The sequence below is a fragment of the Odocoileus virginianus genome, unplaced genomic scaffold (genome assembly GCF_023699985.2).
Source record: "Odocoileus virginianus isolate 20LAN1187 ecotype Illinois unplaced genomic scaffold, Ovbor_1.2 Unplaced_Contig_24, whole genome shotgun sequence".
Classification (NCBI taxonomy): Eukaryota; Metazoa; Chordata; class Mammalia; order Artiodactyla; family Cervidae; genus Odocoileus; species Odocoileus virginianus.
Genome location: NW_027224341.1, coordinates 498,001 through 521,392, shown reverse-complemented (window position 1 = coordinate 521,392; position 23,392 = coordinate 498,001). Strand labels below are relative to the sequence as shown.

The following is a 23,392-nucleotide window of genomic DNA, read 5'->3' as shown; positions in this document are numbered from 1 at the left end:
ACCAAATTCAGAATCACTGGTCAACCCAAACATCTCTCTACTTATAGAGTGTGTTTGCTGCCCCAAAAGAATGTGTTTACCTTCCATTATTAACCAACAGTTGTGAGGTTTTTCTAACCCTGAAATTTTCTTTCTATCAGTGGAGGAAATGCCTGGAGAATAAATCTAATGATGGTACTCACCACACATGCCTGATGGAGGGATAGCATGAGTCTGAATAAAGGACAAGAGGGGTAGCCCTCATTGTCATCTGGGGGGACACAACACAAATCAGCAACGTCTGGAAAAATCTTTTTCCATATATATAAAAGCACAGAATTTCAACTTATTCATGACTCACAAAATCAATTTAAAGGGTTACAACAGGAAATCTTTAGATAAGTAAAATTAGCAAATAAAGCAGAAAAATAGAACGTGCTGTATATAATAAGTTCTGTTTTGCAAAACACTGCCTGTTGGGGTGTGTGTGTGTGTATACGCTAAGATAAACATAAAATGTATGTCTGGCTGCAATCAGATAAAAAGTCTGAAAAGGCAAGATTTAATTTTAATGATTCATAAATTCCAGAGCTGAAGAAAAATTGGAAAAAGTCACTTTACATTAAACAAAAATAAAAGGCATGGTCAGTTCCAGAAGACGAGAGTTAACCGACTTGAAGTGAAGGAAATAAAAAGTCATTTAGGTTTCTGTTTACTAGTCAATGAAAAGTAAATTCTTGTTTTGTGAAATCTTTTTTCTCTCAAGCAGATTTCTCCATACAGCTCTATATATATTAATAGTATTTATTTGTTAATATCCTTATGCAATCTCCAAAATGACTTAAGGTGGGATATACTGGGAGTAGGGTATAGCAATAGCTGAGGCATGCCTATGTTTGCACTTTAAAGGGTAACTGCCAACAGTAACCTGAAAATTATTTTTAAAAATATATATATTCTCAGTATTACCTATAGGAATTTAGTATATCCCTACAAATTTTTAGGGACTGCTAAACAAGCCTCAGTTCTTCTATATAAAATAGCATTATTTGTTTTTTAATGACTACCAAAGTTATAATGACAAATGGTCATGAATAATTTGCTTATTTATTAGAACAAGTAGAACTAGGAGAACCATTGCCCTTATGAACAAAAAGACCACAATGATAAAACCCATTACTGAAACTCAAATAATTATAATCTGACCTGCATGTTCTATATTCTCTGTTCTGTTTAGACAGGATATTTTTTCTTTTGGATACTATCTATTAGCAAAGATAGTAACATAAATCTCTGTCCATAAAAACAGGGTGCTTTCCCATGTGTAGGTTAATACACATTTTTCCCATGTTAAAGACATTAGGTTTGACATTGGTGGAATAACTGATATTTTAAAATTTAACCATTACTAGTCTTCCAATTTCCTTCTTCACAATTCTAATTCTGCCTTTACTTCAATTTCTTTACTTCTTATGAAGCAGAACAAATTACTTTTTAAAAAAGACACTAGGTTTGAGTCAAAAGAAGCATATTACTTAGTTCTGATGCTGCCTATCATATGAGGGCAGAGGGCTGAGAGTCCCTGCGAGGTCCCTGCATCAAGAAAGGGACTGAGTTAGTCCCATCACAGTAGTACTGTTGTCTTCTCAGACCCTGAATCACATCAACAGTAGAATATGACTTCCTAATCTCTAATCTAATCTTATTCAGGGTGATAAAATTGAGCCAAAAAAAAAAAAGTAACAGACACCTTCTTCGCAGAGCTTTACCAATCTCTCTTGGCTGGGACAAAATGGCTGCCGTACTGCGCTGCTCTGATGGCGCGATAATCTGTGTGCTGACAGGGAGGCCTGGCGTGCTGTGACTCTTGGGGTGGCAAAAAGTTGGACACGACTGAGCGACTGACCTGAGCTGAACCAAATCTTCTCTTTTGCCTAGGTTAGAAGATCACTGAAGCCAGAGACTGGCTTTTTATCTCTTACTACATTTTACAAAGTCTTCAAAATTTTTGTTTTTAAATAAATAACAGACAAGAGTACTTTCCTTCCTACCTCCTCCTCTAGTATCAAGCAATACGTGATTTCTACTAATAGCAAAGGCAATTTTCTTGCTTCCAAAAAGCATAGGTATATATGTTTCTCTCTCCATTCCCCACACACACTATTTTTTTTTATTAAAGTATTACATCCTGCCACAACTTTAAAAGAAAAAAAAATTTGGAAGATGACACACTTCTATAGATATTGCTTGTTTTCTAAATTTTTATTTTTCTTAATAGTGAAATATTATAATTACTCAGGTATAAACAACTGGGGTTCAATTGGCAATCTATTATTTTGTGTTTTAAACAAATGTTGTGTCATTTAAATCAGTAGACATCTGAGTAAAGCATATTATCCTCTGTAATGTGGGTGGGCCTCATCCAATTAGTTGAAAGACTTAAGAAAAAAAGATTGAGGTCCACTGAGGAAAAGGAAATTCTGCTTCCAGACTGCCTCCAGACTTAAGTTGTAATATCAGGTCTTCTCTGGGTCTTTGCCAATCCACCCTGCAAATTTTGGACCTACCAGCCCTACATCTGTGTTAGTCAGTTCCCCAAAATAAATCTCGTGTGTGTGTGTGTGTGTGTGTGTGTGTGTGTGTGTGTAACATATTCTATTGGTCCCATTTTTCTAGAGAATGCTGTTTTAAATAGAATATAGTGAAATTATGAAGCTAAAATCATATAGATAGATAAATTACTACCTCTAATACTGTAGATATATTAGATATTAGGTATAAAGCCAGCAATTTGATTAGAATTAGAATTATAGAATAACCATATTTATTTAAATTATTTAAAGGAATTTGTATCTTATCTAGGACAGTGTATAGTTGTTACATCCATTATCTCTTTAAAAGATATGTACTCAAATATATATATATATATATATATATATACACTCAAACTATAGAACTCCAAAAAAAATAGAGTATATTTAAGCTTTTGAAAATCATCAACATTTAGTGCCATTTATTTTTCAATTTTTTATTCTAAAAAAAAGTAAAGACTCTTCAATGGACACACTGGCAAAATTTCACACTTAGCTCCCTCATTGAGAAATAAGAAACTAATGTTCTTTCACTGAAGTCAAGTGAAAAAGAACTGTTACAACCTGACTGTGTACATAAAGAAAAAAAAGAAGAGAAAGTAATGTACTAAAATTCAGGACATGAAGTTGTATCATTCTGAAGTGAAATGTACTAGGCTTTATTTTTTTTTCCCTAGGCTTTAAATTACAAAAGGCAACAAATAAAAAGCACTGGCAATTTGAGAGAGATGAGTTTTAAAAACCCAGATACTGCATCTATACCACAATGAAATGTGTACTTGAATGTCTTCATTAAGGTCAATTGCTTAAGATTGTCTAGCAACTTACAAATCACATCCTGTCATCACTGTATTACTATCTTACGACAGTTTGCATTTTTTTTATTTAAAAGACTGGCCCATAAACAAGCTATCTTCATGTCACCCCTTTGAGAAATGGATGAATTGGTATTCCTTTTATGTACAATATACTCTTCAAAAGGCACTTCAATCCTGCTTCAGTCAAAACTCTCTCAAATAACAGAAATCTAACAGAAATGCTAGCACTGAGTGGAAATCAGCACACATCCAGAGTTACTTATTTATTAAAACATTGATAATAAGGTAGACATCTCACCTGCAAACAACACTGTGTGAGTATCATTAAACTGTTAAAAATGACTATATTATTGAAACGACTGACTTTAGCATATATTTCACATTTCGGTTTTAAGATGAAAAGGAATTATTATTACAACATATTTTGACACATTAGATGTCATTACAAAACAATTTGGAGCTTGCAGATGGAACACACACACAGACAACATGAGCCTGGGCCATTATTGACAAATGATGAGCCTCAGCTGGGAAAAGAAGAGGATACAGGCAGGACACGTAAATCATTATCCCTGTTCACCCAACTTCAAGAATTCATATTCAAAGTATAGTAATTATCACTTTATGAAATTTCAAACAAATGTGTTGGCTAAAAATGTCTCCCAACACAAACGCAGTATCCAGTTTTACCTATTAAAAGCTTCATAGAATACTCTGGTCACAGGCATAGCCTTTAAAGAAAATGTAACCTTGACGTGGCACAGCTATGCACACTCTGGTCAACCAAGAGAGGAATGTCATGATCTTAGAAAAGTTCACTTCCTTCAGGCAGACACAGCATAGATAATGGTCGTGCCATCCAACGGAGGCAAATTAGGGAGGCCCTCTACTCACGTGGCCTTGGTCATCCAGCTCGTTGTTGGTGAGCTTCAGCTTGTCGAAACTGATCACTTGTCTCATCCAAGTCTCCCCCGAGGCAGGCGAGTCCGGATGAATGTACACGCGGGGTGGCACGGGGGAGTCAGCATTGCCCGCCACCATCCATTTAGAGCTGTGATAAACATACCTAGAAGGCAAGGACAAGGCTCGTTTGTGGATTGTTGCTTTCTTGGAATTTCCAACTCTGTAGACTCAGACAAAATGGACACCCTTTTAAGTCTAAAATTCAAGGATTTGCTCTTTACATTCAATGTGTATAAAATAAGAATTCAAGCACTTAAAAAAAAAAAATCTCTGAAGCAGTGGTAGCCTGCTAACCACTCAAGGTGATATGTTAAGGATTTAGTGAAAAATATGCACACTATTTCCACCATACATGCAAGAATTTTAATTTGGACAAATCACACTTATTCACGTTAGACATTCTGTCTGTATTCTGATGTTTTCCATTTTTTTCTGGATATGCAATTGACATGAAGAAACTATTAAGTTGTCAAGCTCTGCCTTAAGGAAATCTCAAAAGTACTTGAGAGTTATATCTTCAACGGTCTAACCTTCTTTATCACTCCCCACTTTAGGCTTATGTTCAAAGTGATGAGAGACATGGTAGAAAGTCAAGGGGAAATTGTCAGAATGTACAGTAAATTTATTTTCATAGGGAAAAAAGTCACATCTATTATCATTTAGAATTATTTTTTTCTAACTCCATTACACTAGAAACTGAGGATATTGTTTAATTTAAAAGTTTGTATAATCATAAAACATAGGCTTTTATCTCCTCTAATTCTCTTTTTTGACTATTGTCAGAAAATCTTTAAATTCTTACACCACTAATTAAAATATACATCAAACTTTTAAAATTATGATTTATCTGATTAATATTACCTTTCTAATTAAGAGGCAAAACATCCTATTCTACTTGTTTACGTCTGTCAACAACACTGACTCTATAAAAATAATACACTTAAATAACAATGTTTCAAGTAGTATATAAGATAATGTTTAATCTTATATTCAGACTATCACTTATTGTTAATTTAAAATAGACTAACTTAAAAACTAGAAACTAGTATATCAATGATTAATTTAGAAAAGGATAGAAAATGAAATTATATATTTGGACGCTTGTCTTCCTTTTGTTTTAAAATATGTCATACAATTTAAAGCAACAACTTATTAATAGTCTCAAAGAATTCTACCAGTATAGTATGAAATTTTCTTTTTAAAATAGCATGAAGTATTTTCATAATATCCCTAGTGAGGCCCACTGTTTCAACTATGTTCACACATTTCATTCTCTTTTGAATTCAATATGCCTTCTATTCTCTAATTCCTTTTCTTGGGAAAAAATATATTATCACAAAAGTAAGAATACCAATAAAAACAATTTCCCTTAATTGATACAGTGTAATTTCAATAAATAAGCTCTGTGCATGGGCTTTTGTGAATATGAATTTTATATTCTAATAAATCACAATCATTTTTTATTTAACCATTTTTTGATAGCAGAGAATGAGCCAAAGTATTTATTTCTACTATTTGCTATTTACTATTTGCTATTTACTATTTACTATTTCTATTTGCTGAAAAAGTTGGAAAATAAAATGTAAATCTTAGAAATGCAAGAAAAAGCAGCACAATGGATTCAGAGCTATTGCCAAAATAAATAGAACAATATGCTCTGTCAAAATTTTGAAAAGTATGCATATTGAACAGCTCAAAAATCCATACCTATTAAGAGAATAAATGCTACATGTTACATAATCTTTGTGAAACATTCTAAATACAAACGCTAAAAACAAATTTTTCTTGAGAAGCAATTTAACTGAAAGCAAATTTATGTTTTAGAATTTGATCTTTTAAAATCTGGCATCTTAATATTAATTCTTGAAAATTTTCTTGTTTTATATGTGAATAGTAAGGATCAATTAAATAAAATAAGCCATCCAAAATATATGGAAGAGATTTGGAGGAAAGAATAGAAGACAAACTTAGAAGAGAAAGGAAAGATTTCTAAACTCAACAGAATTACACTGTTTTCCTCTGCACAAACCCAAATTAGAATATGGATTTTAAACCAAGTATACTTAAAGAATAAACTTCAAGGCACTTCTAGCTTCTATCGCGTAGCAGACAATTTTAACAAAACTCCCTAAAGAATTATTTAATTAAAATAAGTGATACAACTTATACACAAAATGCAAATCATAAAACTGTCCTTTTTACTACCCATATTTTTAGCATTCCATATGTGCCTCTACTAATTAAATCTGTATACTTTTGACACCATAAACCTGTTTCCAAAAAGTGACTCCCTAAATCTTAAAAAGTAATAAAAACCAAATCTGATTTCATTTAAAAACTTACTAAATGCTCTAGGTGTTTATTTAAAAGATAGAAACAAAAAAGACCAAAATTTAAAGCAGGGTCTTCCAACTTGCCACTCGGAATTTCCTTTTTTTAAATGTTATCATTTTCAACTCCCCAGGAAAATAAAAATAATTATCAGTGAAGACTGTTGATTTGTTTACTCACAGAAGGAAAAGCAAAGTTTGGTTTGATACTGAAGAAAGTATCTTCTCCAGCTTTACTGGAATCCAGCTTTATTTGATATCTAGATAAATACATTCTCTCAAAACCCAAATATTACAATAATTTTTAAAAATTCTCTGTTAACCACCAGCCAAAAAAAAAAGCACAACAATAAGATAACAAATTCATTACCAGCTTAAAGATATCTTGATATCATAATGAATTATGATTTTGTTTTCCTAAATTATAAAAAAATCTTCAATAATTTCTTCATTTTAAAGGGAAAAAAAGCCTATAAACAGTTATGATTTTGTACATAACAAAATAAAGGGAATTTATTTAAAGGTCATAAAATAATCAGGAAGAAATTGAAACAGTTTGTTAACTATTACGTACACCTACAAATTTTACTTCATATTTCCTCTCAAAATCCTAATCAAAATGTGATCAATATAAAAGACATACTTAGTTTACCAACACTAAACTGGCCCCTTATTAAAATTTCTCAACACTTAAAGACATTTCTGTATCTATTAAAAGCAAAACAAAAAATAAATGTTCACATTTACTGCAAGAGAAGGCACCATCTAGACTACTGCAAGTGACTGGGGTTGGGCTGTGGATCCAATCATTCTACAGGCTTCTGGAAACAAATATCATAGTCAGTACAGATGAAATCCCCATAGCCTGTGAAATCCTGGGGCGTTCTTATCCTCTGTACCCATCTGATCACTGTACCTGTATCTTTTGTTGTCCACTGGCACAATATCCATGGCAATATAATACTGCTGGTGAGGATCTAATCCTGAGATCTTCACTCTCATTGCTGGAAACATGCGCCTATGTATAAGGGAGGGGAGGAAAGACGGTTTGGGTTTTGCTTTGGGTTATGATTATGCTTGAAGAATGAATAAGCGAAGAAAGCTCTTGAATCTGTATTTTTCATGTGGACAAATATATAGCATTCACTTTGGCAAATGTAATTCAAAGAATCTGAATGCAGGATGTATCAAAACTGAATCATTTAAATGTAATTTGTTATACCTGTACTTGCATTCTATGTTTACTGAAATGTCAGTGTACCTAAAAGCCAAATACTCACACACACACACATATATATACTGAAGAAATAATGGTACAGAAAGCACTTTATTTTTTAAACAAAAATCAGTAAGCAGGCTGACTTTAATAAAACAAATAATAAAGGGTTCCAAATAGTAGAAATAGAAAATTTGAATTTCTAAAAGTGATAAAATATAATATGAAATTTTAAAAGGGTTATAAAAAAGCACAAGGAGCCAATGTGCCATGCCATAACCAAACAATATGTTCTTTATTGAGACGGGACTTCCTGTCTGCCGCATGGTAAAGGTGAAGTGCAAAAGTTGCCCTAAATTTGAAAGGTATAGTAAAACTTCTTTATTGAAAGCAGAAACTAAATACAATGTATATTTACCAAATCATTCCTTCCCCTACCATGCCCTGAAAATACTTTATTTAACCACACTTACTCACAACTTTGCTAATTAAAACAAGTGAAACCCACATTTCTTTTAGCTTCCCAGAGATGCTTATCAAAGGAGATACTAAAGTAAATGCATCTATCTTTTAAAAATGCATGGTAGCAAGGAATACAACAGCAAATTATTGTGTGTGTGTGTGTATATATATATATGTATACATATATATATAAGCAGTTCCCTCTTTAAGAAAAAAACAAAAAACTTTCATCTACTGATTTATGTCTAGGACCCTTCCAGGTAATCTAATTTTTGCTAATTTAACCTTATAACACAACCTTTAGTACTGTTATTTACCAAAAATGTTTCCATAACAATAATGCCATTAAAGACCACTTCCAGAGAAAAGAAAGTCCATTATTCCTAACTAGGCATGAGAACAGTTTAATATGCTGGCTGTTTAAGTATTTTTCTCAGTGCACCTGTAAGATAAAGAGTAAAGGTGTTTAACTACATCCTTTATAAGACAACTGCTGCTTTGTGTTGTTGAAGACTGAATTTGGATCATTAATAAAAGCTCTGTGAAAATGTAGAAGGTAGCATATGGATTCAATAAAATATGTTTTTGTAATTTCTAATAAGTTTGGATACTTTTATACTATCCAGGTTTTCGCCATGTGTACTCCCTGAAAGAGTTGTGTGTGTGCTAAAAGTTTCTTTTGAGGAAGATAGCAGTCATAGATTTCACTGCACTAAATGAACTGAAAACTTAAAAACGGAAATATTTCTTTGTGCCTTCGAATTAACATGATCTGTTTAACAAATCCATTTTACTAACTGATGGATGTGGAAATTTCACACTTTCAAAAAATAGATAAAACTTACAAATTTTGTTCTAGTATTCCTCAGCAAATTTAGGCTAATTTGTTGGATTTCACTTAGGGAAAAAAAAAGAACTATAGTAACTGTGAATCTATAGAAAGAATGGTTTTTAAAAATCAGAGCAATTGTTTTTGCAGGGATTAAACATTGTTTACCGATTATTCCAGTAATTTTCATCCTAATCTACTATCAAGATAGCATAACACAGCACATTCTCATACTGCCAGCTAATCTTTGGATAAAGAAGCAACTGGAAGTTTCGAATCTATAAAAGCTAACGACAGTTTTGCTAAAGAGTAAACTGCGTTTTTTAAAAAGGGGTAGTGGTGGTGGTGGATAATCTGTTCCACAGTTCCAAAAACATAACGAAAGTCTAACTAAATACCTGAACAGATGCTAAGTCGGATCACGAATCTTTAACGCCCCTGCACACGCAATATCAGTAGTCACCCGTCACCGCCTCGGCGGCCACAGTGGTTTCTCCGCAGAATCCAACAAGAGAGGACTGCTAGGCTGTGCCCCGTGGCGACTGCACTCCAGGTTACGGAGGCAAAGTTGGTCTCAAAAGTGAACCACTACCGAGGGCCTCGTCTTATTTATACAAACTGCTAACCAGAGACCCCACCGTACTGCAGATCCTTTTCCCTCGCCCACCAAGGCGTGGGGTGAGGCCGGGGCCGGGCCGTTCGCGCCAGCTTGCCCTTTACCTGCCCGCCTTGGTGATGATCATCTCCGTGCCGATCTCGTGAAAGCGCTTCCAGAGCTCAGCTCCTTGAAGATCCACCCGCGGGGCCTGCGGCGAGGGCAGCGGGGTCCCGGACCGGGCCAGGGCGGGCGCCGGGGACCCCTTCGGGGAGCCTCCTGGGGATGCCAGCGGGGAAGCGCCCTGCAGGAAGCCATCCTCACAGCCGCCTGGGCAGCAAAGGGCAGAGAGGGGGTACCGGTGAGGGCTCGAGATGGGAAGCCTAGTGGGGAGATAAACCCCCCGAGGGCGACTGGGAAGAGAAAAGGGCCGCGGGAGAAACGGAAGCTTTCCTGCCATCCGTTCCTTGTAACAGGCCCACGGGTAGTTAAATACCTGCTCCGCCAGCCGAAGCGACGGACACTCGACGCTCAAGTAGGGCCCTCTTGGCCCCCAAGTCTCAAGTCCCGAAGAGGCGTGCGGCCCAAGTCCACCCCACCCTCCCTGCTTCCGCCCGGTCAAGGCCCCAAAATAAGTTTTGTGCCGCAGCCGGAGTCTGGGATCCGTGCCCGATACACCCCGAGCCATGGAGAGCACAGAGCAAAAGCGCCTGGCGCTGGGGTTCCTGGTCTCAGATCCTTGGGCCTCGCTTCGCAATCGGCGTCCTTGCTTAGGGCCCGGCCGGAGGCATCCTCTAGAAATCTCTCCAGACACAGCTCTCGCCAAACTCCCTGGCGGTCCTGAGCGTCTTAGCAAAGCAGGACAGGGAAGAGAAGAGCGCGAAAAACAAGCCCAAGATCGCCGTCGGCCTTGGCAGCGGGAACCAAGGGTGGGGGGAGGCAAGGGAACCGCTCTGCGAGCCCTTGGGAAACCACGTTTGCAAATACACCGCCCTCTTCCTGGTTTGCCCAAACGGTTTAGGCATTTGTTTCGGTTTCGGGGGTGTACGCCGTCGCTCACCCCACTCTTTAGCTTTGAAAAGTTAGGAAATAAAAAAGAGCACCCAGGGGCTAGAAGCCCAAGGGAGGCAGATGCGGAAAGCACAGATCTGCACCGCTGAGCGCCGCAAATTGCAGCTGCTACGGGTGGGCTTCGCCGAGTGGGCGGCGGCCGCCTGAGAAGCCAGACTGGAAGCGGCATTTTAACCGTTTGGACCGTGACCCGAATTGCGCGGAGGAGCGGCCACGGCAGCGGGAGCTTTGAGCCCTGACACCCACCGCTAGTGCGCCTGTGGCCGAGTTGCCCTGGGTGCGTAGGGACACCGCGCGCTCGCACGCCCACAACTCGCAGAAGTTCAGGTTCTCCGCGGCGGTACTGGCCCGCGGGACCGGGAGGGGACGTGCGGGGAAGAAGTTTAGGCGGGAGGGGCCGACTCACCCGCGGCTCCCCGGGAGCCGCAGCTCCGTTCCAGGTCTGCGCAACTCCGGGTGGGCCCGGAAGCCGCCCCAGCCGGCGGCGGGAGCGCAGAGCCTTCATCTCCCTCGGAGGAGCCCTTTTCGCCGGCGCCGCCGCCGCGGCTGCAGCCTCCGTCATCTAAGGCCCCGGCCGCCTCCTCAGCGCCCAGCTTTCGCCGCTTCTTCTGAAGCTGTTGCTGCTTCTCGGCGCCGATCAGTGCCTCCACCGAAAAGGCGTGCGCCTTAAGGCTTAGCATGCTGCACGGCGAGCCCCTCCGCTTCTCGGCCATCCCCGCCGCCCGGCGCCCGCCCCTCGCTCATATACACGCGCGCGGGCACACGCACACACTCGCTCTCCTTCCCCCACCAAAATCTGAACGACTCTCGGGGCCTCCCGCAGGCCCAGATCAGCGCCCTTCCCCGCCGCGGGCAGAGACAAATTTGGCGTTTCCTCTCTCGCGACTGTGTTGAGATCCGAGGAACCAGCGACGCGCCCGCCAAGTTTCCTTCCCTCGGTCTCTCTCGCGCGCTCTCTCACTGATGGACTCCTTCGCTCCCACCCCCTCCACCTCCTCCTGCTGCTCCAAGATCTGCCTCGACTGATGCGCCAGAGAGAACTAACATGGGTAAAAAACACTCTGCGGACACAAATTAGGGATTGTAATTGAAATTTGTTGCCTTGATCTGTCAGCACTTCCAGGCAGGAGAGCGGTGGGAAGAACTTGCTCATTAGTGTCAATAAAGGGGCGGGGGCGGAGTCCGGGGGCCTGTCAATCACTGAGACGGGCAGCCAATCAGAAGGCGCAGACTCCGCTCAGCCCGCGCCCACTTCCTTACAAGGTTGCAAAAAACCTAGAGTGGAAAGCGCCGCCATCTGGCTTGAAAGCGCCAACCCCGGCGCTGAACTGGGTCAGTCTCCCTGCCTCCCACAGCCCAGTCCTGCCCAGGAGTCTCCAGCTTTCCCCACCGGGACCTGGAAAGGCTGAGGTTCCTGGCTTTGAACCGAAGTGATCACCACATTAGAATACCAAGAATCCTTCAGTAAACCTAAAGTTCCAGTCCCTTTCCCTTATCGCTTCATATTGCCACAACTCAGAACATTTTGAATGGAGAGAATTCACAGCCACCAGGCCCATCTTTTCTTCTCTACACATTCCTGCCTTTAGTAACACCCATTCTGCACCGGGAGTGGCATAGACGTATTTATTTGTTTTACTCTGTGAATTTTTCTTCGGGAGGGCGGGAGAATTCAAGGTATGTTTAAATCCTTATATTTAGGAAAGCAAAATTCTATCCCATTATAGCTCAGTTCTTTCAATGAACTAGTCAGAAAAAGCACGCTCTTTCCGGAGCCTCCCATGTCTTTCATACCGTGATAGTTAATTTAAACCTAGGATTTTAATTTTCTAATGATAAGGACGTAGGTTTAAGACGCCTAAACAGTTTGCAAAGTGAAATAAGTTTTAAGATTCAGGAAGATTTCCATTGCAGTTTTAAAAATGTCTCTGTGATTTAAACGTAGCTTCATATTTTCCCTGTGTTTGACAATTTGCTACTTCTTTTCTCAGACTTTTATTAGAGTCAACATGTTTCTTTAAAACAAATTTTAAAATGCGTTTTAATTGAATAACACTAAGCTCGTATCTGCACAGTTTGTTTTGTACTTTCTACTCGACTTTTGCCCTGGATTAACAAAAATAATGGAGGTGGTGTAAATGGAGCAAGTCTCTTGTATAATAAAATTCATGACGCATATTACTCTTAAATTTTTGATGTAAAATACAGGACAAAGGGTTGTGTTGTTTTGTTTTCTCTCTTTCCCTCGCTCTGTTTAACCCCCACGCTGTCCGCTGCCCCATTATCTCTTACTTCTCTCGTAGTTTCCAGTAGAGCTATTCAGGCAGTAGCTTCGAATTTTTTTTTTTTTTTTTTTTTTTACTGTAGCTCCAGGGGGAACTCGAGGTTCCTGCAAGGCAACCAGGAGAGCAGAAAGCAGAGCAAGCGGTTCTCAGAGGCGTCCCCGCACTCGCCGCCCTCCGGCGGGCCCAGCAGCCTCGGGGTCAAAAACGACTCCCTAGTAACCTGCGGAGGAGTTCTCTTCTAAAAGATTGAGAACCGTACTCAACCTGGAGGAGGTGTTTTACATTTGCAAAACAAGGCTGTGCGCACAGTCTGGAGCGGGTCGATCTTCGGAGGACCTCCAAACTCCGCGACGCCCTGGGCGGGTAGTATAGCTTTAAAAGTAAGCGCAAATCCGGTTCCGAAGCCTACCCTAAGACGGGCGCGAGCCTGGGAGAGCGGGGAGGCCGCCCGGAGGGCTCGGGCAAGTGGTGGGGAGGGGGATGCGGTGGTGGGAGGGCCGCAGACGTGGCAGGAGGCTGCGCACCGAGCTCCGCGCGGCTGGGGCTTCTGGAGCCAGCATCCGCAGCCGGCGGGGGCCGAGCGCCCTGCGCCAGGCCCCGGCCCTCGGCGACCCCTAGAGAAGCGACGCGATGCTCCTCCAAGCCGCCCTTGCGGCCTTGGGGATGTGGAGGCGCTGAGGCCCAGAGATGGAGTCCCCGGGGCCCTCAGGCCTACACCGGCCCCGCTGCAGGGGAAGGAGCAACCCCAGGTCTTCTGGGACAGTCACGGTTTTCCAGACGCGAAGCCTGCTTTGTAGATGGGTTCTGGTCCGTTTACATCAGCTCAAGCTGATTCAGAGAGAACTGCACGGCCTACAGGGCACTCTGAGGTTCACACAGCGACAAGGCCTCCTATCCGCCTACCCCACTTTCTCCTTTATCCGCGGCGGCGATGGACGCAGCCTTCCGGATGCGCGGGCACCTAGGACTTGTGTCCACTTAGACAAGCCGGGAAGCCGGGCCTCACACACACCCATGATGTCAGATGGAACGTGACCCGTAGAAATAATCCAGGTGTGTGCCCTGGGCGCCCGGTTCAGGACCTAGTCTCTGGTCTTCTTAGTCCAAGTCCGGGCTGGGCTTTGGGAAGCACAGCCACGGAGCCGCACCACAGCTCTCCACTTTGGGCTCGCGCTGAATGTGGCTCAGACTCCTGGACCCAAGGACCCAGCGGGACCGGGTGCCCCCATCCGCCGGGAAGCAGATGGTCGCAGACCTCAGCGCACCCGCGACTTTCGCTCCAGAGAGGGTGCGCCGAGCTTTTCCCGGGGTCGGGAGGGAAGGAATGCTGGCTTGGCATGCCATCGGAGTCTCGGCCTTCGAAGTGCTGGCGACGCTAGCACCTTATTGCTGCGTTGTCTCAAAACACGGCATGCGCGTGCCAGAGCCAAGCCAGGGCCTTGCACTTTGCGAGTCCAGAGAGCAAAAGAAGCAGGGACAGGAAGCGAATTGGCGGGAGAAAAACTTAAGCCGTGCACGTGTCTGTATTTGCATTTTTGCATAGGTGCGCCTATGCACCTGCGCGGGTGCAAACATGGGTGGGGGGCGTATGACCGGGGAGCGTATTCCTCTCGTCACTTGAAGAGAGAAAATGTCTGTTCCCAGTATGAGCTGTTAAGGAAACGATTAAAACGGAATTAAACTGTCAAGCCTCTTACAAGAATAGCAGTGCTCTATTTCAAGTAAAAGTCATCCAGGCAAGAACGTTGTCAGTGGGCTTGTCTCCAGAACTTGGGGTGTTGGGGGGCACGGAGAGGAAAGAACACAACAGCCCTGTGAACGGTAACTAGTGGAATCCGTGTCCAGCTAGATAGCAAAACTAACCCAAGAAGGACGGTGGGCTTTGAAAAGCAAGTTGGTTCCTCTTTATTTTTCTCGGTGCATTTTTAAATTGGACAGTTCCGAGAGATTTTTTAAAAATGCAGTCTTTCTGTAGGTTCCCACTGTGCTTTCTCAGCCTAGAGCCTATTTACACTATAGTGTAATATATATAGATTCCACCTGCCAATGCAGGAAACATGGGTTCCATCCCTGGGTGGGGAAGATCCCCTGGAGAAAGAAATGGCAACCCACTCCAGTATTCTGTGCCTGGGAAATCCCATGGACAGAGGAACCTGGTGGGCTACAGTCCATTGGGGTGCAAAGAGTCAGACAGGACTTGGCAACTGAGCACACACACATACATGTTTGGAGACAGCTTGCTGTTTACGCTTACTTAACATATCTACTTGTATTATATTTATGAACAGCATATTTTTAAATTCTAAGTTTAAGAATTCTAGCGAGGATTTCCTTCTCTAAATAGACTTAAAAAAAAATCTTTACACTTGCCGGTGGCCGTTGAGTTTCCAACCCTTGTGATAATTTTCCCCACTCAAGACCTGACACAGGAGGTGAGCCCTGCACAGGAGAGAGTTTGTTCTTGGCTTTTGAATGGGAGTTGCATCAGATAGTCCCCGAACTTCCGAACAGGCAGGACCCTAACTTTCTTCTCATGCGTTAAAAAAATAAAAATAAAAAAAAGTTTATTATTAGCCAGGGGATTCACAGAGTGAGAAATACAGAAATAGAGGCGAGGGAGGGGGTGATAAGGGCACCGAGGGAGTACTTATTTGGCTGCCTTAATTTGTAAGTGAATCTGGGAAGAAGCCGCATCCTAACTGGGGGCGTGGACTTCAGAGCCCTCCGGCTTCCTTCGGCAGCACCTTACCCGAGGGCAGTGCTCCGTTTCTCCCCCACTTCCTTCCTTTCTTCTCTGCTCTGCACTTCTTTTCGCCTCTCCCTCTGATCTGGGTTAATAAAAATAATAAAATGTAACCTGTATAAGCTTACAAAAACTAAGAGAATAAATTCAATCTCCGGTCTCGCGGGCCTCCTCCCTGCCGAGTCTCCAACTGCAAACCCAGGCCCCGTAGAGAAAGAGATTCAGAACCGCAATTCCTCGAGGCTTTAGTGGCGGATTTGCACACAGAGACAGCACAGCCTACGCGCTGGCAGTTGTTTACCCTTCTCTTCTTCCAACAACCAGTCTCTCAAGTATTCTGGTCAGTGGAGAGCGAGTCTCGCTACCAAATTGCCGCAGCGCACGGAAGCGCTCTTTGGGCTCCCAGGCGCCCACACTCGATTTAGAGCCGGACGCCTTCTAGTGTTGGTTTTTCAGTCAATGCTCATTTCTCAGTGAGGTTTAGGGGAGGTGCGCAGTTTGGGGAGAGCAAAAGTAGTGTACTCTGATGGTAAGCTTATCATCATTATTGCCTCCCTCCCATGTCCAAGTTCTCCAGTTTAAGGAAGGAAAGGAAGGGAGAAAGGGGTCCTTGAACCTACCAAGTTGAGGGATGGTGTGGAGGGAAAGAACCTGTAATGAATCAGGAGGGAAACTCACTCTGCTGGGGGGAATGAGCTTCCCCACTCATGTCCAATTTCCAGCAGTTATAGGCTGTGTTTCCAACCGATGCTGGAATTATTTTTCACCCTGTGCATGAAAAACCACCCCCTTCACTTCCTCATTCATTGACCCACACTCTGATGACCCTACTACAGTAAGGGGTTAGTAACAGAAAAGTCCAAGAAGCAAAGTTTGTCTCTATCACTAATCAGGTATTAGCCGATTTGAAGGCGGTAATGAAATTAACACCTAGATGTAAATGAATACCCAAAGGTGGGTAGTTGGACATTGCTGATAGCAATATTGCAACAGGTCAATTTGGACATAAACCAAATTGGGACAAAGAATGGGGAAATTAAACAATATTCTCTAAATAGTTGATGGGCATTTTAATAGTTTATACTTCATAAAATCATGTTTAAATTGATATTTTAAATATGCAGCTTCATATTCTTAGAACTAAATATTTAATGCTATTTTCCCCCATGAATGAGGATTATCTTGAATCTGCTGGTTTAATAAAATGAATTGAAAAGAAAACTGAGTCCCTGTTTAGCTTCCATGTAAGAATCATTAGGTAAGGTTTTTAGCTTTTTATACAAATTATTACACCATCTAATTGGCTATAAATTGGACCCTGTTCTTCTACTTCACATCTGTAGATACCCACAATTATTAAACAGTGAATATTTTGTGTGCATTTATATAATCTGCTGAAAGTATGAATAAAGAATGTGGCTAGAATTTATTCATATTTTTGTACTGAAAGATGAAACATTTCAGTTTCAGCTGAATGAAGGGGATTTTGACAGATTAAGTCTAGCACTGGAAATTCACAAAAAGAAGTGAGCTATTGAAATATAGCATTAGCATTAATAATGAACTCTGAATTTGAACACACAGTCAAAAAAATCTGAAAACAAGCTTTGGCTTTCTACATTACTTTTGGGTTTGTTTTCATTTTTAATCATGTAAACTCTTCCATCCTTGAACAAGTATAAGATGAACAGCTAAGACAGAGGAAAAATGAAAGAGCTTATGATTTCCCTCTTTTGATATAAAAATATTAAAATGTGTCTCAAAATAATCATACTGCAAAACACTTCCAACCTGGGTTTTCAGAAAGAACTGAATGAGAATCTTCAAGCAAAAGGCTAAAGAACAGTAAAAACAAGAGGAAATTTACCAAAGCATTTAGACATTTTGAATATGCTCCATGGAACGAATTCTCAGCATACACAATACTGCATTTCCAAATTCAGTCTCAAGAAGGAAGAAGAGGGAAAAAAAAAGTAACTCAGGCCATGCACAATAGGTGATGTAAATTTTGAATAACTAACATTTCTAGAAAGGCTTGTGCTTTTTTATGTTAACCTTTAGTCTTAGGTTCGGGTTCCTTCTCAAATTACATAAAATGTACTTTAAGAAGCACTCACTACCTGCTACAGATGTCCAGGAAAAACTGAATTATGGAAGTCGGAAACATATGGCAGTTGCCTATTGCAAAAGGAAGGTACATATGAAAGTTATAAATTTCTTTCTTTAAGTCAGCATTGTAAACGCATTTTATAGGGTTCAGAGTATGTATTACATCTGTAGATTTTTTTTTAAAATATACGTTTTTAGGAGATATTTGTGATTCTAAGAGAAAGAACTCATCTTGATGTGTTAGAAATAAAGAAAAAACAACAAATAAAAATAAATGTGTGGAGAGGCAAATTTTTCTTTTATTTCCCCGACTTGTTACACTGAAAAGGACATCACACCATGTATTGGCAAAGGAATACTCACAACACAGGAGTTGCCTGTCAGCAGAGCATGCTGAGCTTACTGAGTTCCCAATCTGAAGAAGCAGAGATGTCAACTTGAGCAAAACCAGTTTGGGGTTGATATAAAAACCACCAGGTTAAGAACTGGATCATGCAAATGTCAAAACCACACAAATTAAATTTGTTTTTGAGAAAAATTTCCAACTACTAGCCGATCTTTTCCCCCATAAAAATATTAGATTTAATTTTATTTCATTTAACACCTTTGAAACCACATTTTGATTGCAATCACAACTTAATATTACATATTCAGAAGAGATACCAAGGACTATCAACTATAGAAGTATCTTAAACTTTCAAAGTTATTTGAAAATAATCCTGCCAAGTTTCTACCTGAAGCCCCCTTTGGTATCTTGAAATTTAATTTTAATTTGTGGATTTTAAGAGTCACAGCTCTCCTGTTACAGTTTATTTGGAGAAATGTTAGAAGCGAGTTACATGAACGGTCTTGGTTAAAAAGAAGTTTAAAAAAATATATACTTGTTTAATACCCTATGACAGGGGCAGGTGTCTACATTTAAGGTCGCTGTGGCTTCATGTCAAGAAAACAGTCTTCAGATTTCCTTTGTAGAAGCTTGAGAAACGCGGGAGGCTGATCTCCGCTTTGCTGTGCAGGAATAAAATCTACTTGCTGGAGTTCGGGCTGTGTGAAATAATACAAAAATAATAGCAGATGCTCCCCACCCTGGCAGAAGTTTTATTTGGTTGCGTTTTGAGTTCCTCTAATTGATCAATTGTTGAGTGGTCGCTCGGGTGGGTTTTCCCTTCCAGTTCCTGCCTTACTGAAAGCCATTCCTGGCCATGGTTTAGACCACTCGGTCTTGGTGCTGCGGTAAGAAATTGAGCTTTCATTACTGGGGGCTTCCAGACAGGTGTTAGGGGTAGGGGAGGAATGCCGGAGGAGCCGAAAAGGTTATCAGATTCTTTTCTACCTATTCACAAGAAATTTGGCAACAGGAAAGTGCCAGGAAATTTCTGACCTCTTTCTCCAAGTTTTAGGTGGTTCCCAGAGTTCCTACCCCGTCCTACCCAGATCATTGTCCTTAACATTTACAATTGAAACTCTTCAAGGGGACCCCACCCCCCAAATAGCATATATTATTTAATAACAAAAACAGCAGTAGCAGTAAAAAAAAGAAAGAAAGAAAGAAAGAAATCAGTCCAGTTTCCAGGGCACCCTAGAATCCCCAAGGCGGATCCGACTGGTAAAACATTTACTAATTCACATTCTCGACGAGGTTCCACGCCTAAAATTAAAATCCAGTCTGGGTTTCTGAAGCTCGTTTTGCTTTGGTCAATATCTGAGTTTTCTTTCATTTTGTTTCCGATCCCTTCTGGGTTTGGTGCTTCCTCCCCCGCCCTCCATGGCTGAAGACAATTTGATTTACAGTTTGACTGAGAGTTGCATTTCTGTTTAGAAGGTGAAACGTCCAAGTCAGTTAGCCAAATTATTCCCCGACGGCTCCAATATTGCGCCAGAGCCCCAGAGTCAGTTATTTTTATGTCTGACTGTATTTCAAATGTGCAGGGTGATAAATAAAACCCGCCTCAAGCTGCAAACTATCTCAGTGTGATGAGGAACAATTGACAAAAATTAACCCAGCCAAAGCGTTGGGGTTCTCGAAAGCGGCTGGAGCATAAATCTGCATCGCGGCGGCTTTAGGGAGCAGCGCGCTCGAAGCCGCGCACCCGAGGCAGCCACGTTGTTCCAGCAGCCGCTGGGCTCGCCTGGTTGGTGTGAGTGAGGCTCGGCTCCGGGGATCTGAGCGGGAATCGGATTCCACTGCGAGTTCAGAGTCATCTGCGGAAGGGACATGTAGGGTAGAAAGGCATGGCCACGCTTAAGCGACTCCCTAATTTATCACTGAGCGTTGTCCAGTGGGTTGTCTGTGAATGAAGTCAGGAGGACTAGGGAGGCAAACTCAGTGGTGGGGGACGGAGCAAGGAATAACAATTCCTCGACTCTCTCTGAATCCCAGAGGAGTTTCTCTGATTGCTCAAGTCACTTGAAATCGAGATTCTGCTCAGCCATTAAGTAAATCTATTTTACGGAAAATCAAAGGAGCCTGGAAAGCTCTCTGCGTCGGCGTTGGAACTGCTTGAAGCCCGTGGCCCGCCAGTATTTTCACTCCCCAGGGCACAAGAGTCCTCGGCGTCTTCTTCGGGGCGAAGTGGCCAGCCACGACACCCAGGAGATGTGGGTCAGGCAGAGGGGAAGGTGTCCCGGTCGGTTGCCGCCGGCACTCGCCACCTGTTGCAGAGACCAAGTCTTTGATTCCGCGACCCCGGGCGGAATCGCGTTCAGCGGCCACAGGGAGTCAAGGCTGCGGAGCCGAGGGTTTCTTTCTGTTGCTAAGAGCAAAGAACAGCCCTCTTGGTGCTAAGTGCACAGTAAGTGCGAAGAATAAATACATCATCTCCCCGGCCCGCTCTCTCGGAAAGGCCTCTCAGCCCCCTGCCGTTCGGAGCCAGCCGAGGGTTATTGATTAGTGTGGGCGCCCGCGACGCGCTTGCGCCTCCGCTCACAGGCTGAAAGGGCGTGCGGCCCCAGCCGCCGCGCGCCCCTTGCCTAGCGCGGCGCTGGCTCCTCCGAGGGAAACTAATACTAAGGATCCTCAAAACCCTCAGAAACACCCACAGCCGCACCGCCGCCGATTTTCCGGGCTTCAGCCCAACCAGCGGGAGCTGCTAGAGCGGCGCCGCAGAGCCCAGACCTGACGTGCGCGGCGTGTGCGCATGTGTGCGTGCGTGTGCGTACGTGTGCGTGCGGTGACGGCGCGGGCCGTGAGGCCAGGTGGTCTGGAATTGGGAGTGGAGGCTGTGTTCGTCTCTTGTAGCTGCCAATGCAGCCTCTCCTTTTACAAATGGCTTGAAGAGCGAAGTGAGCGGAAACCTAAGCCCTCCCCTCCTCCACGCCCCGCGGAGAGCTCTGGTTCCCGGGTAGCGCGTGGGAGTTGGGCGCCCGCTGCTGAGGTCGGGCGGCCGCGTCCTAGGCAGCCTGGGCCTCTTTGTGGCTCCTGGGCCCCGCGGCGCAGGCCTCCTCTTCGCCCTCGGCTTGGCGGTTCCGGGCCCCTGACCTCGCCAGCCGCGCCGCCCACCGCTTCCTTCCCCGAGGGCGTAAACCCTAATTCACTCGGGCCTGGCCAGCTCCCTGGCCTGCTGCCCGCCCGGCTCCGAAGTTTCGGGGCGGGGGCAGGCGGACTGAGCTCCTCTCCTGAAGTGATTCCGCACGCATTTGTTTCGGGGTCCCGGCCTTAACCTCCTCAGCTTTACAACGGGGAATAGTCTTTGCCGGCTCGCCCACCGTGTGGTGGCTGGATAATATATATTCCGGCTGAGAGAGACTTGTCAACTATCCCGCCGGGTGGCAGTTCACAGCCCTCCCAGATTGGAGGGTGGTGAAGTGAGGGGGTTTCAGGTCCCGGCCTGCGACCTCCCAGTAGGAGGGGCTGGTGGTCGTTTAGGTTCCGCGAAGCCCGCCACGCTTCAGGCCAGGACACGTGATGCCCTTGGGGGCAGTCGGGCCGCATTGTCCCTGAGCCCTGCCTAGAGCAGAGCAGCCTTCCTGGAGCCCTGTACTAGGCTCTTGGTCGTCCTCACCATCTCGCCGTGGGCAGCTGCCCCAGCGAGAGACTCAGAAACTCCTGCCTGGAGCAGGAGCTGAGCGTCACCCAAAACCCAGGTTGAAAGGGGACCCTCTAGGTTGTCCTGAGCTGTGGACACGGCGGAGGCGACCCTGGGTCTCATCGGAAAATCAAACCCAGAGAAGAAATTGGTCTCTGATGATCAAACCTCCTGGGAGAGTCGCAATTGAAGACATCCCCAAACTTTTTACAAAGCTATAAATCTAGAAGAAAAAGAAGCTACATGGATGGAGGGAGACAGTTAAGAATTACAAGGTAAATAGAAGGAAGAACTTAAAAGGAATATTAATATATTATTTGCATCTGAGTTTAGGTTAACCCCATAGTTTTAATGGTATAAACCATCAGTACCCCAGATACGGATAGTTGAGGAATGAGCTGCTCGTTACCATTTACGTTTAAAACTGCAGGGCACTCCACTGATGAACTTTCTTGACTTCTCTCATTAGTGAGGTTTTCTTGGCTTTTGTTGTTGTTGTTTTGTTGTTTAAAAAGGCACGTTTCACTAGTTTAAAAGTAGGTTAGATTGTTTCAAACTGTCCCGTCTTGAATCACATAACACACCAATAAATGAATACAAAATAACCTGTATATGGGGTAGTAAGCTAAGATGACTATGGGCTCTCAGTTGCATAGTTATTTCTAACAAGACTTCATTTGAAAAAATGAAAAACATTTTGCGGCAGTTACAGTTACATTAGAATATGTTGTGGAAGTAAGCTTGCAGTTAGAGAAAAAATTATTAGAAACAGCTGTGATGTTAATGTTTCAAAACCCAGAGTACTCAATATGCTCAGTATCTACTTTTCATCATCATTTTTTCTTGTGCATCCACATAACGCACTATTCTGTGTGTAATACAAGACACTTGTTTAATAAAGCAAATGATTGTCTGTGTCAGGGAGATTTGGTCCTATTTCCCTCTCCCAGTCCATGTGCAGAGCAGATCAAAGACCTGATTACCTCTCTCTTTCCAAAGCCTCCAGATGGTGTCTTGATTTTCTTTTTTATTTTTTTTGCTTCAGATATTTTAGCAATAGAATTCAAAGGACTAAAGAATCTGTGTGATGCTACAGATGAAAGCTGCACCCAGGTAAATTATTTTTTAAATTAATGTCATGCATACCTTAACCTTATTCCACTAAAGTTTTGAGGTTTTTCATGAGAATATATATTATGAATAAATATATAAGTGGTGAGTAAAGGTTAGAACCAAGTAAAACAGAAATCAAAATCCAGGATCAAGATGATAAGAAAATACTGATATGCATGTGGATTACTGCACAGTTACTAAACAGGAACTTTGGGTTTGTCTCTGAGCTTTCTAGAAGCAAGAGTAAAGAGCAAAACAAGATG

The 23,392-nt window shown here is 42.6% G+C and overlaps 1 protein-coding gene and 1 long non-coding RNA gene across 6 annotated transcripts in view; one reads left to right on the top strand and one right to left on the bottom strand.

The window, feature by feature from the left end:
- Positions 1-11,998, bottom strand: part of TBX18 (T-box transcription factor 18) — a 30,829-nt gene extending 18,831 nt beyond the window's left edge. The window contains exons 1-4 of one of the 2 annotated variants that reach the window (XM_020885737.2): positions 11,261-11,998; positions 9,909-10,113; positions 7,598-7,699; positions 4,283-4,454 (exon numbers count right to left, since the gene is read on the bottom strand). In XM_020885737.2, coding sequence (XP_020741396.2) covers positions 4,283-4,454; positions 7,598-7,699; positions 9,909-10,113; positions 11,261-11,567 — 786 coding nt within the window. In that variant the 5' untranslated portion in view covers positions 11,568-11,998. Of the gene's footprint in view, positions 1-4,282; positions 4,455-7,597; positions 7,700-9,908; positions 11,237-11,260 lie in introns of those variants that run through there. The other variant, XM_070464454.1, reaches the window with a different exon arrangement.
- A 9,168-nt stretch (positions 11,999-21,166) lies between these two features.
- LOC110132384 (uncharacterized) overlaps positions 21,167-23,392 on the top strand; it is an 88,432-nt gene continuing 86,206 nt past the window's right edge. For all 4 annotated transcript variants that reach the window (XR_011486560.1, XR_011486558.1, XR_011486559.1 and 1 more), the window contains exons 1-2: positions 21,167-22,291; positions 23,062-23,129. This is a non-coding gene — a long non-coding RNA (uncharacterized lncRNA). The remainder of the gene's footprint in view (positions 22,292-23,061; positions 23,130-23,392) is intronic.